Source organism: Peromyscus eremicus, chromosome 1 (genome assembly GCF_949786415.1).
Source record: "Peromyscus eremicus chromosome 1, PerEre_H2_v1, whole genome shotgun sequence".
Lineage (NCBI taxonomy): Eukaryota > Metazoa > Chordata > Mammalia > Rodentia > Cricetidae > Peromyscus > Peromyscus eremicus.
In genome coordinates, this window is record NC_081416.1 from 59160570 (window position 1) to 59174910 (window position 14341).

The window sequence follows — 14341 nt, forward strand, 5'->3', positions numbered from 1 at the left end:
GGCATTACACTTGTCAGCAAGTGCCTTCACCCACCGAGCCATCTTTTTGGTGGATTTTTTGTTTTAAATTATGAGTGCGTATGTGTGTACACACACATTTGAGTGCAGATGCCCATGGAAGCCAGAGGCATCAGATATCCCTAGAGCTGAAGTTCTAGGTGGTTCTAAGCAACTCAAACTGGGTGCTAGGAATTGAACTCGGGTCTTCTGTAGGGCAGCAAGTTCTCATAACCGTTGAGCCATCTCTCCAGCCCCAGTCTTTATTTTTTTGAGAGACAGAATCTTGTATAGCCCAGGCTGGCCTGGAATTCACTAGAGTCAAGGCTATCCTTGAATACCTCATCTTCTACATCAACTTCTCAAGTGTTAAGATTATAGGTGCATAGCATCATGCCCAGCTCCCACTGTGTGTGTGTGTGTGTGTGTGTGTGTGTGTGTGTGTGTGTCTGTCTGTCTGTCTGTCTGTCTGTCTGTATATATGTGTATGTATGTGTATGTTTTGCTGGGAATTGAACCAAGGACTATCTGCATTTAGGTTAGTACTCTACCTGTGAACTACACTCTTCTCCTTGGTCTCTGTGTAGCCCAGAATAGCCTTATACTGCTACTCTTACTGCTGTGGCCTTCCACGTGATGGGATTGCAAGTGTGCCCAGCTTCATTTGGTCTGTTTTCATCACCAATTTGGGACAAAAGAGCAATTTTACAAACTGATCCCCCATTTCTGCTTTTGATATGAGATTGAGCCTGTTTTCCCATCTGGCAGTTTGTGTCTTTTCTGCCCTCCGTTCTTAGTCCCTTGTTCTTTTCTCTTTTTTTTTTTTTTTTTTTGATGGTCTTTCTATGTTTCCCTGGCTGTCCTGGAACTTAAGTAGACCAGGCTGGCCTTGAGCTCACAGAGATCTACCTGCTTCTGCTGAGATTAAAGGCGTGCACCGCCTGGCTTAACAAGCAGTTCATTCTTTCTTCTTGGCTTGTTTGCATGCAGGGTTTTAGCAGCTCTTTATAGTCAGGGTGTTTGTGTGTGCTGGTTTGCTGGCACTAGGTGTTTTATTTGCTGTTCTCTTGTAGTTTACCCAAAGCCGTCAAAAGGAGAATTAATGCTCTGAAGCAGCTCCAGGTAAGGTGTGCACACATAGAAGCCAAGTTCTACGAGGAAGTTCACGACTTGGAAAGGAAGTATGCAGCCTTGTACCAGCCTCTTTTTGACAAGGTGTGTGCCTTTGACGTGCTTGCCTCATGTGGTCAGTCCTGTGGGGTGAGACACTACCACCCAGGGACTTTGTGACTGTCTTTTCAGAGGCCTGTGTAAACATCTTAGCTTTTGAGTTTGCAGAGAGCCTAAAGTGCTGATGGACTCTTGGCTTTTAATGCAGAGAAGAGAATTCATCACTGGTGACGTGGAGCCCACAGACGCAGAGTCAGCGTGGCACAGTGAGAATGAGGAAGAAGAAAAGTTGGCTGTGAGTTTCTGTTGGGGAGTGTTGTTTAATCCTAGTTATTTTTGTGGTATTGGAAGGTGAACTTGAGGCCTTGTTCTCATACTCATGGTTACTGTCCACAAAGCTTTGTAGAGCAGGCCGGCAGTAGTTCCCTTTATTTCCACTGGGTGCATGGGTCCATGGTGACACCCTGGCATCTGAGGTAGTGCTGTTGGTTAGCACAAGTGAGTTGTGGCCCCTTCTCAGTCGTCTATGCGGCACAGGATTGAAATACAAGTTAGGCAGGCAAAAATTGATTGTAATGTGCCAGACATGGTGGAACATGCTTCTTACCCCAGTACTAGAGAGACAGGCAGATAGATCTCTGAGTTCCAGGCCAGCCTGGTCTACATAGTGAGACCCTATCTCCAGAACAAAACTAACTGTAACACCAGTGAAAGTCTGAGCCCAGAGGAGGTGGAGGTTAGCATGGGTAAGAACTGTATATGTTCCTCCTCAGTGGGAAGTAGGCACATGTGGAAAAGGGTTATCTGGAGACCTCAGGCTGCTCAGCCTCACTCTGTCTCTAGACCAGCAGGTGAGTAGGTGACCAGCATCATGATGGCCTATTCATTTTTTTCTTTTTTCTAGTGTTATTTCTTTTATTTTTTCCCTCTTTTTCTTTTTTTTTAATTTAAATTGTTTTTCATATCACATACCAACCCCTGTTCCCTCTCCTTCCCCTTCTCCTGCTCTCCCCGCCACCTCCTCCCATCCCACGTCCATTCCCTCCTCCTCCTATCCCACCTCCATCCCCTCCTCATAGGGGGTAAGTCTTCCCTTAGGTAGTCAGCACAGGCTGGCATACCAAGTTGGGGCAGGACCAAGCCCCTTCCCCCTGCATCACGGCTGAGTAAGGGCATCACACTATAAGGAGTGGGCTCTAAAAAGCCAGTTCATGTACCTGGGATAAGTCCTGGTTGCATTGCCAGGGGACCCACAAACACATCAAGCCACACCACTGTCACCACGTTCAGAGGGCCTAGTACAGTCCCATGCAGCTCCCTAGCTGTCAGTCCGGAGTGTGTGAGCTCCCCCTAACTTGGATCAGCTATTGCTGTGATTTTTCCCATCATGATCCTGACCCTACCTTGCTCCTAATAATTCCTCCTCCCACTCTTCAACTGAATTCCAGGAGCTTTGCTAAGTGCTCGGCTGTGGGTCTCTGCATCTGCTTTCATCAGTCACTGGATGTAGGTTCTATGATGACAATTAGGGTAGTCACCAATCTGAGTGCAGGGAAAGGTTAGTTCAAACACCCTGTCCACCACTGCTATCAGTCTTACCTGGGGACATCCTTGTGAGTTCCTGGGGATTTCCCTAGCTCCATATTTCTTCCTAACTCCTTAATGGTTCACTCTGTCAATCCTATTTATTTTCTGTGACAGTTTCATTCAAATGCCATGGAAAGTTCCAGCATGGTACAAAGTTAACTTTAACTTCTATCCTGGTTTGTTTGCTTTTTTTAAAGGTACTAGGGATGTAGCCCAGAGGTTCACAAGCAAAAGGCAAGTTTTCCACAACTGAGTCACACCCAAGCCCCTGTCAGCCTAATTTTGTGTTTAGATAACAGGTAGCTTTGTTCAGTAGAATTATCTCTTAGGGATCTTTCTTTAAATATGTTTAATTTTTGTGGCTATATATAAAGTCCTTTGGTTTTATTTTGTTTTGTAGCCCTGCCTGACATGGAACTCACTGTGTAGACCAGGCTGACCTCACTCAGAGATGGCATAACACCACACACCAGCAAGAGATATTCTTTTAAACATAGGCAGAATCTGATTGAAGCTGGGTTCTGCATTAATTTGTTCCTTACGACCCACGAAAAGCCCATTTTGATGGTTTGACAGTCTCTGCATTTTGCTGTATCATAACAGGCTATTTCTGACAAGCATTCAGAATTCACTTGGTTCAACTTCCTTTAATCTGCCTTCTTCCTGAGGCTGTGTTACAAGTCTCTCTTCCATGGTGCTGTGTGGCCCTTCTGGTCACAATGCTGGTGTTTGCCCAGTGTGTCTACCCTTATGTGCTCTGTCTCCTGGGAACTGTATGCCCAAGTTGCCAAACCATTTGCTGATTACAGTGCTGCTGCAGCCAACAGATTTTCTTTCTTTCTTTCTCTCTTTTTTTTTTTTTTTGGAGACAGGATCTCATTATATAGCCTTGTATATGTATATTCCTGGACTGGAACTTGCTATGTAGACAAGGCTGCCCTCAAATTTATGGTAGTCCTCATGCCTCTGCCTCTCAAGTGATGGGATACAGGTGTGTACTACCACACCTGACCTAAACTAGGGTTTCTCCACCTTAATGGTAATGGATATGACTCTGTGTGTGTGTATGATGGAAGCTATTGTAGTATTCATTGTATGATGACAGGCAGCTCACCAAGCCAGACTGGACATTCTTCCACAAGTCCAATGGCAGTTTGCCACCTTTTCAGTTTTCTCCCCTTGATGGGACATTTCATTGTGAAATTACATGTGGACACAGTGCCATGAATGCCTTTTCCAACTCCATGGTTTGGAGACATACAAAAGGAAAAGGAAATGTGTGATGGACCCTCAAATAATATCTTTCAGTAAGACCTTGAGCTGTGTATAAATACGTATTTTCAATTACTTGTATTTTGAATGTTTTGTAGGGAGATATGAAGAATAAAGTAGTTATAGCAGAGAAAGAAGCAGCAACAGCAGAAGAACTGAACCCCAAAGGCATCCCTGAGTTCTGGTTCACCATCTTCAGAAATGTAGATATGCTTAGCGAGCTGGTTCAGGTGAGGAGCTTCTGTCTAGTGGGTACAAGTGGGGAAAGATTGGGATGATACACAACTCCTGTAGTATGTTGAGGGACTGCCTTATATTACTCATGTACTCTCTACCTGGGTGCTGGGAGGTCCTTTTAGGAGAATGAAAAGTCTCCTGGGAGCTGGCACTTGGACAACAACCCTGACCCGTAGGGGGATGGTCTTTGCTGGAGAGGCTTCATTCTCTTTTGCGGTTCTTGGCAAGGCTGACAGTTCTGTTCACACCAAGAGCTTGAGGGACAGTCTCCTGCACCTCCTGCAGAGTGCAGCACTGCATCTTTAAGACCTTGTTCATAGTTCTTCCTGTGTGAAAGCAGGGAGCCTGGGGAGATTCTCACACCTCCATATTGGTTCTCATTTGATGTGCCAGTAGATGCATGATAGGCTGCTAGGCACTCAGATCAGGTGCATAGGGCGTTGGGCATGTTATATTGTTGGAGAGCTCTATGCTCCCTCTGTCAGCATCAGAGATGTGACTGCTTTTGGTGTAGCCTGCTTCCAGAACTGTTTTTGGATTTTTTTTTGCCCTTTGAATACCTACTAGGTGTCTTCTTCCTGGTTTTGTTTTATTCTGTCATGTCAAAAGAACTTAAAATTGGGAAGGTAGCCTTTAGTGGGCTTACTTCTTAGAGCTTTCCAACCTTAAACTCTGGGACTCAATGCTAATATTTGGATGAAGAAATTAACAATCTACACCTGTCACTAGTGTATCATTTTGAGAATCCAAGTCTTTTTATTCCTTTAGCTTTTTCTCATGCTTTCACAATGACTATTGCTTAGACTTGTATAGCACAGGTCTTTACAGTACAGGTCTAAGCAATAGTCATTGTGAAAGCATAGAGCCATGCAAGTTGGCTCCTGTCTGTATGCTAGGCTTTGACATAGTCTGTGATCTTATAGAAGTGGCATATGCAGATTTGGGATATTTATTGTCCCTGGTGGATATTGTTCAGGAAGACCCACAACTAACTTGAGCCATCTCTTCTGACACCAAGCCTTTTTGCTTTGTCATCTCGGATGCTGGGGGCCAGGAGTCTTGGTGGCACTGTGCCAACTGCAGTGTCAAGTAGTAGCAGGAGAGCATGGGGCTTCCTTGCAGCCGGCATTGGTGGTAGCCATGGTGCCACTCCAGAGACAGGTGGCAGTTGATTCTTTGCATCTCTTCCACCAGAGATACATAATGAACAGATTTGCATTGCTTTCTGGACAAAGACAATTCCTATAGGGACAAGTGCCCAGCATCTGGGACACATGCAGCTGTGACTGCCATGAGTTGTGGGCTGTTGTTCAAGGTTCTCTCTCTGTTAGGAATATGATGAACCGATCTTGAAACACCTGCAAGATATTAAAGTCAAGTTTTCAGACCCCGGGCAGCCTATGGTGAGTATTGACCAAGCTCCTTCCTGATTCTTGTCACTCAAAGTTGGTCAGCCCTAAGCATGCCTGCTTATCAGACATCAGACTTCTCTTGGTGCTGCAGTTGGCAATGTGAGCTAGACATTTGGCTAATAACACAGACCATATCCTTTCCCAAGGCCGAGCAGTCAGCTGAATACAGGCTGGTGACTGCTGGGCTGTGGTTATCACCTGGTCAGCCTCCGATTTAGTTGCTAGATTTTCTTGTTTGGTGGAGATGATCAGTATATCATACTTTTCCCAAGTATCACATGGAGGTAGCAAGGTGTGGTGGCATGAGTTTATAATCCTGGGAGGGAGATGGAATACTTGAATGTAGGAAGTCAGGACCCGCCTGAATCACAGCACAGTGAGATCCCCTCTTAAAAGAATGGGAAGAGCATATAAACATGAGCAACAGTGGTACAGAAGTCTAGATACTGAGGAGAGTAACCTGCTGGGTTTAGCCTAAAATAACCATTGTAGATGTGACTGAAAACTACCTTGAAATAGCTTCAAACATGAAAGATGGTCTGGCCTCTGGGAAGATGGGCTTAACCTAGGATGTGCAGGGCTGTTGCTTGCTGAGTCTGACCCTCTACTCAGGAGCACTGTTCGTAACCTGTCAGTCTTGCTGTGGTTGGCGGGTTCCATTCCAGTGCTACAGGATTCCCAGTGACACATGACTGACTGGCTGGCTGGTGGCTTTCAGTTTCAGGTCTTGGAGACACACATTCTATGAGGGGCTAGGCAAGAGAGCTTGAGAAGGACCTAGAGGTCTCTCTCTGTCTTCTCATCTCTACCCCAGGCCCTGGAGATAGGCCAGTGTGGGTGGGATTTTTCTGTATCAGCAGTCCCTCAGGGGCAACTGTACACATCCGTCTTTGCTTTGTGAGAGGTAACATTTGACTGTCGCTCTGAAGATAGGGCCATGGATAGTGGGAGCTCAGCATGCTTGCTGCCTGTCTTGGTCGGGGGCTGTCCTCTTAACTCATGTGGTCACAGAAGCTCCCTTCCCACCTAAGGCTCTGGCTGTGCTGCCTGATGTCTGTCTTTCCTGAACAGGCAGTTGGAGGTCCTCCGTGTTTTTTTACTTTCAGTTCATCCACACTCAGTTGTTACACTTTTGCCTTCTTATGAGTCCTTTTATTATTGTGAGATAGGGTCATGCTGTGTAACCTGTGCTAACCCAGAATATAGACAAAGCTGGCTTCAAATTTGTGACCACCTCTTGTCTCTGCTGTCCATGTCCTGGGATTACAGGCATATGCCACCTTGGCTGGCTGGTTTTCATTTGTTTGTTTTTAGAGATAGCCTATTCACACCGTATCTCAGGCAGGGCTGAAAATCATGACAGACCCTCTGCTTCAGCCTTCCAGGTGCTGAGACTAAAAGCGCGAGCCCCCCTACTTTCAGATGGATTAGATTTTTTTCTTTCTTTTCTTCCTAGAAGCCTGTTTGATTTCTTAGGCCCATTTTCTTCCATTCTCAGCCAATATCTTGTCTTCCTCTGCTTGTTAGTCAGGGTTGTACTCCCTGCTGAGGCAAGAGGGTTGCTGTGAGCATGAGATCAGCTAAGCTAGGGTGGACTGTGTGTCGTGTTCCCCCCCACCACCCATCCCCCAAAAAAAAGGTAGTAACAAGAAGTCATTATGCAGAATGTTCTAAACATAAACCAGGCCAGTGTAGAGCGAGCATGGCACAGATCTCTCCCCTTCTGGTAGTTGTTTCTTGTTTGAATTCTGCGTAGAGTGACACAGCGAGAAGGTCGAACTTCCTCTTCCAGGGTCTCCTCCCTCCAGAGTCTGGGCCTGTCACATGGTCTTTTCCATCTGGGAAAGTGTCTGTGTTTGTGCTCCAGTTCAGGAGCAAGCACTTGTAAACCCTCTGTGTCTTGATAGCTGGCTTGGGGTCAGAGAAGGTGGGTCTGTTTCTCTTTATGAATAAGTTGAGGGTAAACGCACTCATCACCTTGCTTCGTCCGGTGGTATGAATTCCCAAAATAAAGCTGTGATAGGTACGGCACAGTAATTTTTTGGTATGTAAACAGTTCTATGACTTAGAGCACTAGTCAGTCCTAGTTTTGTTGTTGTTTTGGTTTATTTTTTTTTTTTGGTACATTTTGCCCCAGAAAAGTACACCTTGCTTGCTTATTTTTGTTTTGTTGTTTGTTTTTTGAGACAGGGTTTCTCTGTGTAGGCCTAGCTGTCCTGGCTAGCCTTGAACTCAGAGATCCGCCTGTCTCTGCCTCCCAAATGCTGGGATTAAAGGTGTGCGCCATCATTCCCAGTTTTGCTTGTTTTATTTTTTGTTTGTATATTTGTGAATTTTCTGTTGTTTTTTTTTTCTTTCTGCCATGTGACTTTGGTGTACCTATTTTTCTGCAAGTATTGTCTCCTCATGTGCTCTCTGAGTACTGTGCAGCTTCAAGGGAGCAGTTGACTCTGTCCTCTCCACCTCCTATGAAGGGTCCTGTTTTCAAGGCACAGAATATGATCTAGATTTCTTACAGAGAGGGAGGAGAGGGGTGGGGCTGCCAGTGCTGATTTCAGTAGGCAGATCTATAGCCCATGAGATGAGCTGTGAGGTGTTTCCTTAAGCTCTTGTTGCAGATGTTAGGTAGTTCTTTTTTTTTTTTTTGGTTTTTCGAGATAGGGTTTCTCTGTGTAGCTTTGCGCCTTTCCTGGGACTCACTTGGTAGCCCAGGCTGGCCTCGAACTCACAGAGATCCGCCTGGCTCTGCCTCCCGAGTGCTGGGATTAAAGGCGTGCGCCACCACCGCCCGGCGTTAGGTAGTTCTTAATCTGTATCTTTGCTTCAGTCTTTTGTGCTAGAGTTTCACTTTGAACCCAACGACTACTTCACCAATCCTGTCCTGACGAAAACATACAAGATGAAATCAGAACCAGACAAGGCTGACCCGTTTTCTTTTGAAGGTCCTGAAATTGTGGACTGTGATGGGTAAGAACATGTCTTTCTAAAACGAAGATAGTAATGCTTTTGAAATTTTAAAATGAAGTCAGGTGTAGGAGTGTATATGTTCAAGGCCAGTCTAGGTTGTACAGCGAGATTTGTCTACAACAAAAAGATAGAAAATGGTAATAATATATAAGAGTCTTAGGGGCTGGAGAGATGGCTGTGCAATCAGAGGATCAGAATTCAGACCCCAGCACTCATAACAAACTAGGCATTCTGCGTAAGTCTATAACCCCAGCTTTGAGAGGGCAGGGGACAGACAGATTACTGGGACTTGTGGGCTTCCAGCTTAGTCAAGAAAGCATGAGCCCCAGGTTCCATGATACCCTGCTTCAAAGAGATTAAAATCATGTGCCACCACTACCCAGCAATAATTTTTTTAAAAATATAGTTTAAAAAGTCTGCACTTAAAAGTCCTGCTGGGTTTGTGTGCAGTAGCTTTTAGTTGGGAAGCTGTAATGTGGACTTGGCCAAAGCTGGAAAGTATGTCATGTCTTAAAGTTCAGATACACTTGCAAACCTGTGCTCAGTTTCTGTTTGAGTGGGGCCAGATTTTGAATTCTCTAGACAACATAATTGAAGGGTTTTTTTTTGTTTTGTTTTTTTTTTTTTTTTTTTTTTTTTTTTTTTTTTTTTATAGCATTCCTTGGTTGTCTAGAACTCACTTTGTAGACCAGGCTGGCTTCAAACTCAAACTTATAGAGATCCACCTGCCTCTGCCTCCCAAGCACTGGGATTAAAGGCATGTACCACCACCACCTGGCTTGTCCATTTTTGAGGCACTGTGGTCCAGGACCTTGTCCACATCAGACCAAGTGCTCTGCCACTGGATTGTGTCCTCAGCCCCAAGCTTTTTTAAGATTTACTTTTATTTTACTTAGTGTGTATGGGTGTTGTATCTGTATCTGTATCTGTGTACTGCATGCATGCAGTGCCCATTGAGGTTGGAAGAGGGCATCAGATACTCTGAAATTGGAGTTAAAGATAGTTGTGGACTGCCATGTGGCTGCTGGGGAGCAAAATCCTGGTCTTCTGAGCCGTTTCTCTAGCCCATCCTGAAGTGTTTTTTTGTTTGTTTGTTTGTTTTGTTTTTTTGGTTTTTTGGTTTTTTTTTTTTGGATTGTTTTGAGACGGGATCTCATGTACCTCTGGCTGGCCTAAAACTTGCTGTGTAAACTAGGCTGAACTTAGAGTTCCACATGCCTCTGCCTCCCAAGTGTGTTGGTATTAAAGGCTGTGCCACTATCATGCCCAGTAAAGCCCTAAACTCTTTAAGAGCAAAAATACTTGTTGAATGGTGAAGTTTGATGCAGATCACAACCCAGTGACAGCTTTGGAATTTGGCCCTGCATTTGCCACCTGATGCATGTTAGTGTTAGTCTCTAGACCACTCAGTAGAGATGCATCTTAGAGTTGACTCCTGTGACTGTGTCTCACTGTTTGGGAAATTGACTGTTGAAGTAAAACACTTTCCAGAAGTTTTGTTACTGTCACTAAGTGACAGGCTTCATTAAAGTCCCATTTGGCCGGGCGGTGGTGGCGCACGCCTTTAATCCCAGCACTCGGGAGCAGAGCCAGTCGGATCTCTGTGAGTTCGAGGCCAGCCTGGGATACCAAGTGAGTCCCAGGAAAGGCGCAAAGCTACACAGAGAAACCCTGTCTCGAAAAACAAAAAAACAAACAAACAAACAAAAAAAGTCCCATTTGATTCAGAGGCTTGGAGTAATTAGGGTTGGGGTAGGGAAGATCTTTTCCTGGGGACAGTCTGTCATGTGGGAGAGGGCTTGGCTTTCCAAGTGCTCCTGAGCAGACCTCATTCAGCTACCACCAAAGGTGAGACAGTGGCCTGGCCCCTGATGTCCTGGATGAGTGTGGTAATCCTCAGTTCGCTGAGATAGCAGGTGATGGGCATTATGCACACTTGACAGGGTCTTGCACAGAAGACACATTTCAGAATCCCTATGGACCATTGTGGAAGAATGCTGTTGTCATTTCAGAGCTGTAAGGTTTTTAAGCATTGGTTACTCCAGGATGATGGGACCAGGCTAGCTTTTGTAAGCTGCCATACAGATGAGCTTTGGGTTCTTTGCCTTGGTTTGCAGGTTAGTGGTGTCAGAAATCCCGTAGGGCGATGATTTCCTTCTTGGATAGTAGTAGGATTTCTCTTGGAGCAAGTGTTTATAACAGCTGCCTTGTTCCCCCTGCAGGTGTACAATTGACTGGAAGAAGGGGAAAAATGTCACAGTCAAAACCATCAAGAAAAAGCAGAAGCACAAGGGCCGGGGCACCGTGCGAACCATCACCAAACAAGTGCCCAATGAGTCCTTCTTCAACTTCTTCAGCCCCCTGAAAGGTGGGCAGGGGTACTCTGTGCTGTGTGAAGTCCTTCCCTCCCCACGTTGGCTTAGCTCTCAGGAGTGTGCACCTTGGGAGGATGATCTCTTTCCTGCGATTATGGAGGGGAACAGGCCAGCTTCCCAGGCAGGAGGCAGGTACAGGTCTCTAGGACCCTTCCTGGCTTAAACTAGTCACAGTTGTAAAGCTTCAGAATCACTTGTCCAGCTTCTTTTTCTTATAAATTCAGCTTTTCTTAGTATTATACAATTTGATAGAGCGTAGGAATTTACTTGGAATTTCTGTGTGATAAACACAAGTATATAGATTACATTTTTTAAAGGCTGGGAGCAAAACTATAACATTGAAACTTTTTGTTAGTTTTCTGAACTGTACAGTGAAGATGGGACCTTGAGCCTTGTAATAACTACTCAGTCTATTTTGGGAGTCCTGTCTTGGCGGTGCTACAGTAATTCTGTAGTCCTGAGAAGGGTTTGGCCAGACCCTTTCTCAGTATTAGAGCATGGGTATGAGGGGACAGGATTTTTTTCATCGTTTTCCACGATATAAATGTCCATCTCTGTGACCAAGGTCAGCACATGGAGAGTTGTGTGTGTGGCCTTAGGTGGGTCCATTCCAGGATCTAGGCAGCTGGCTTTGTTCTGTCCCAGAGCTCACTGCTCTTGTCCACCACAATGCCCCTCATGGGACATTTGGGTGTTACTGTTATAATGGCCATTTTCTATGATTTCTTTGAACCCAGAAAATACAAAGGATGTTGATTTGGTAAATAAGAACACCCATAAACTTAGTGCTCAAGTTTTCTGTGTGAGGAAATCCCTTTTGAGGACACTGACTTGTTGGACCAGACTGGCCCATGTGGAGCCCAGATAGAGGATGCTTGCCTCCAAGAATCAGCTCACTGGGCATAGTGACACACACCTTTAATACCAGCACTTGGGAGGCAGAAACCGGCAGATCTCTGTGAGTTCGAGGACAGCCTGGTCTACATAGTGAGTTCTAGGACAGCCAGGGCTACATAGTAATACCCTGCCTTGAAGAAAGATGAGAGCGAGAGAAAAAAAGTCAGCTTCTCTGGGAATTTTCTTAAAACTGTTGTTAAAGCAACAGCAGGATTGTTAAGTAGACATGATGTTAGGGGTGGTGATTGACGGAAGCACAACTCTGAAATGCACTCATTGAGTTTCCAGCCTGCAGCCCACGCCTTTAATCCCAGCACTCGGGAGGCAGAGCCAAGCGGATCTCTGTGAGTTCGAGGCCAGCCTGGTCTACAGAGCGAGATCCAGGACAGGCACCAAAACTACACAGAGAAACCCTGTCTCAAAAAAAAAAAAATTCCAGCCTGCATTTCAGTCAGGCAGCACAAAGCACAAGATCAAGTGCTGTGAACAGGAAAGGAGGATGGTGGCAGGGGATGGATTATAGATTTGGGGATGAAGGAAACACTGCATAGTATGGGATCGATCTCTAGATCTAGGCAAGTGCTGTGGTGTTTGTGCCTGGGGAGATAGGATTCTAGCCCTCAGACCCTGTACCTTGCCTACATGGCAGCAGTCTCTTGTGGGTGGTGCTCATACAACCAACACTGTGTCTTTGCACCAGTGAATGTTGCCAGACTGTGACACCAAATGACATGAGCCCTGTGAGAAATTTGGACACCACAGGTTGAGCAGAGAGAATTAGATTAACTCCAACACATTGCTAGTCAAAGTCCAGATCATCTGTCAGGTGATGGTTAGCTTCATGGAGTGTGCTAAGAAGCTCATGTCTCCTGTTTGGCCTGGTGAATGCCAGCACCAGTCTGATTGATGGTCTTGTGTGTAGACCCTCATGAATGTATCATCCTTGGGTGACAAGCTGCACCGTCCCAGCAACAACATTTTTCCCTCCATAACAGATAGGCATGCACAATTCAGCATTTGTGTAGTGCACAGGGTCAGTCTGCATGGCACCAATTCACTGACTGCCAACCTAGGGCAGCTGATTCACCTACTTTGTGCTCATCCTTCAAACTCTCAGGCTTTTTTACCCACAGCCTTCTCTAGTTGAAGTAATATATAGAGCTTATGAAAATGTTCACAAGGTGCCATGGTGCCTTTTTGGGGTCTGACAGAGCTGTCTGCCAGCTGAGTTCCCTTCATTGTGGATGTTAAGACATTGATTGTCATCGTAATGTAAGTGTGTTGTCTTTTCTTCTTCTTCTAGCCTCTGGAGATGGAGAGTCTCTGGTAAGATGTATTGTCTGAAGCCCTGCTTTTCTGTCAAGTATTTCCTAAATAGACACCTGCTCTTTCTGATCCATTCCTGCTCCTTTAGTTTCTGTAGTTAAAGTGATGTCATTATACCTTGGGCCTGGGGAGGAATACTTGGTTTTTTATGCCTGTCCTTTAGTCCTCGCTAGAGACCCCAGTGCCCTTACCCTGAAACCCAGACAAGTGACAGAGCTGTAGCCCATCTTCTCTGTTGCTGTGCTTTCATGTTATTTCATGGTGTCATTTGAACATTGGCTTTAAGATCATTTGAAGTGGCTTTGAATGTGGTGACTATTGCCCAGCAGTGTAGATGATTCAGAGTGAGGGCTGAAGGTAGGGGAGGGTGCGGAGCATGTCTTTACCCCACTGAAATGAGTTAATGTATTGGTTTTTCCTCTCAGGATGAAGATTCCGAGTTCACCTTAGCCTCTGACTTTGAAATTGGGCACTTTTTCCGTGAGCGAATCGTGCCACGGGCTGTCCTCTACTTCACTGGGGAGGCCATAGAGGACGATGACAATGTATGTGGGCCAGGGGGGTATGAAATGCCCAAATTCCTGTATGTAGCTAGGCAGCTGATTAACTTAGTTTAGCCTTAGCCTTAGTTAGGGTGTTTGTTGCTGTGATGAAACATGACAAAAAGTAACATGGGGAAGGAAGGGTTTGTTTCATCTTACAGCTTGTAGTCTATCATCCAGGGAAATAAGGTTAGGAGCCTGGAGCAGGAACTGATGCAGAGACCATAGAAGATTGCTGCTTAATTGGCTTGCTCGGCCTTATTTATAACTCAGAACCGCCAGCCCAGGGGTGGTACCACATTTGGTGAGATGGGCCCTCCCACATCGATCATTAATCAAGAGAATGTACCACTGACTTGACCTCTAGGCACATCTCATGGAGTTGTTGAGAGTCCCTCTTCCAAAATGACTCTAGTTGCCCCTGTGTTAGTCTCCAGCCAGCAACTCTTTGTCACCTCCCCATCCTTAACTCTTGCTTTGAGCAGCTTTCGGTACTGGAAAGTCCCTCATCATACAGCTCAGTGCTGCTCTGCTGGGCTGAGCTGGGCCTGTAACAACA

At 45.5% G+C, this 14341-nt stretch overlaps 1 protein-coding gene and 1 non-coding gene across 4 annotated transcripts in view; both read left to right on the forward strand.

Annotated features, from left to right (window-relative positions):
- The window catches only part of Nap1l4 (nucleosome assembly protein 1 like 4), a 36471-nt gene that overhangs the window by 14123 nt on the left and 8007 nt on the right, over nucleotides 1-14341 (forward strand). For all 3 annotated transcript variants that reach the window (XM_059264157.1, XM_059264138.1, XM_059264147.1), the window contains exons 5-12: nucleotides 1071-1212; nucleotides 1376-1462; nucleotides 4125-4256; nucleotides 5595-5666; nucleotides 8503-8642; nucleotides 10865-11010; nucleotides 13218-13240; nucleotides 13666-13785. In XM_059264157.1, coding sequence (XP_059120140.1) covers nucleotides 1071-1212; nucleotides 1376-1462; nucleotides 4125-4256; nucleotides 5595-5666; nucleotides 8503-8642; nucleotides 10865-11010; nucleotides 13218-13240; nucleotides 13666-13785 — 862 coding nt within the window. The remainder of the gene's footprint in view (nucleotides 1-1070; nucleotides 1213-1375; nucleotides 1463-4124; nucleotides 4257-5594; nucleotides 5667-8502; nucleotides 8643-10864; nucleotides 11011-13217; nucleotides 13241-13665; nucleotides 13786-14341) is intronic.
- LOC131903219 (small nucleolar RNA SNORA54) lies at nucleotides 6288-6414 on the forward strand. The gene has a single exon (XR_009377464.1). It is a non-coding gene; the product is annotated as a small nucleolar RNA SNORA54 (small nucleolar RNA).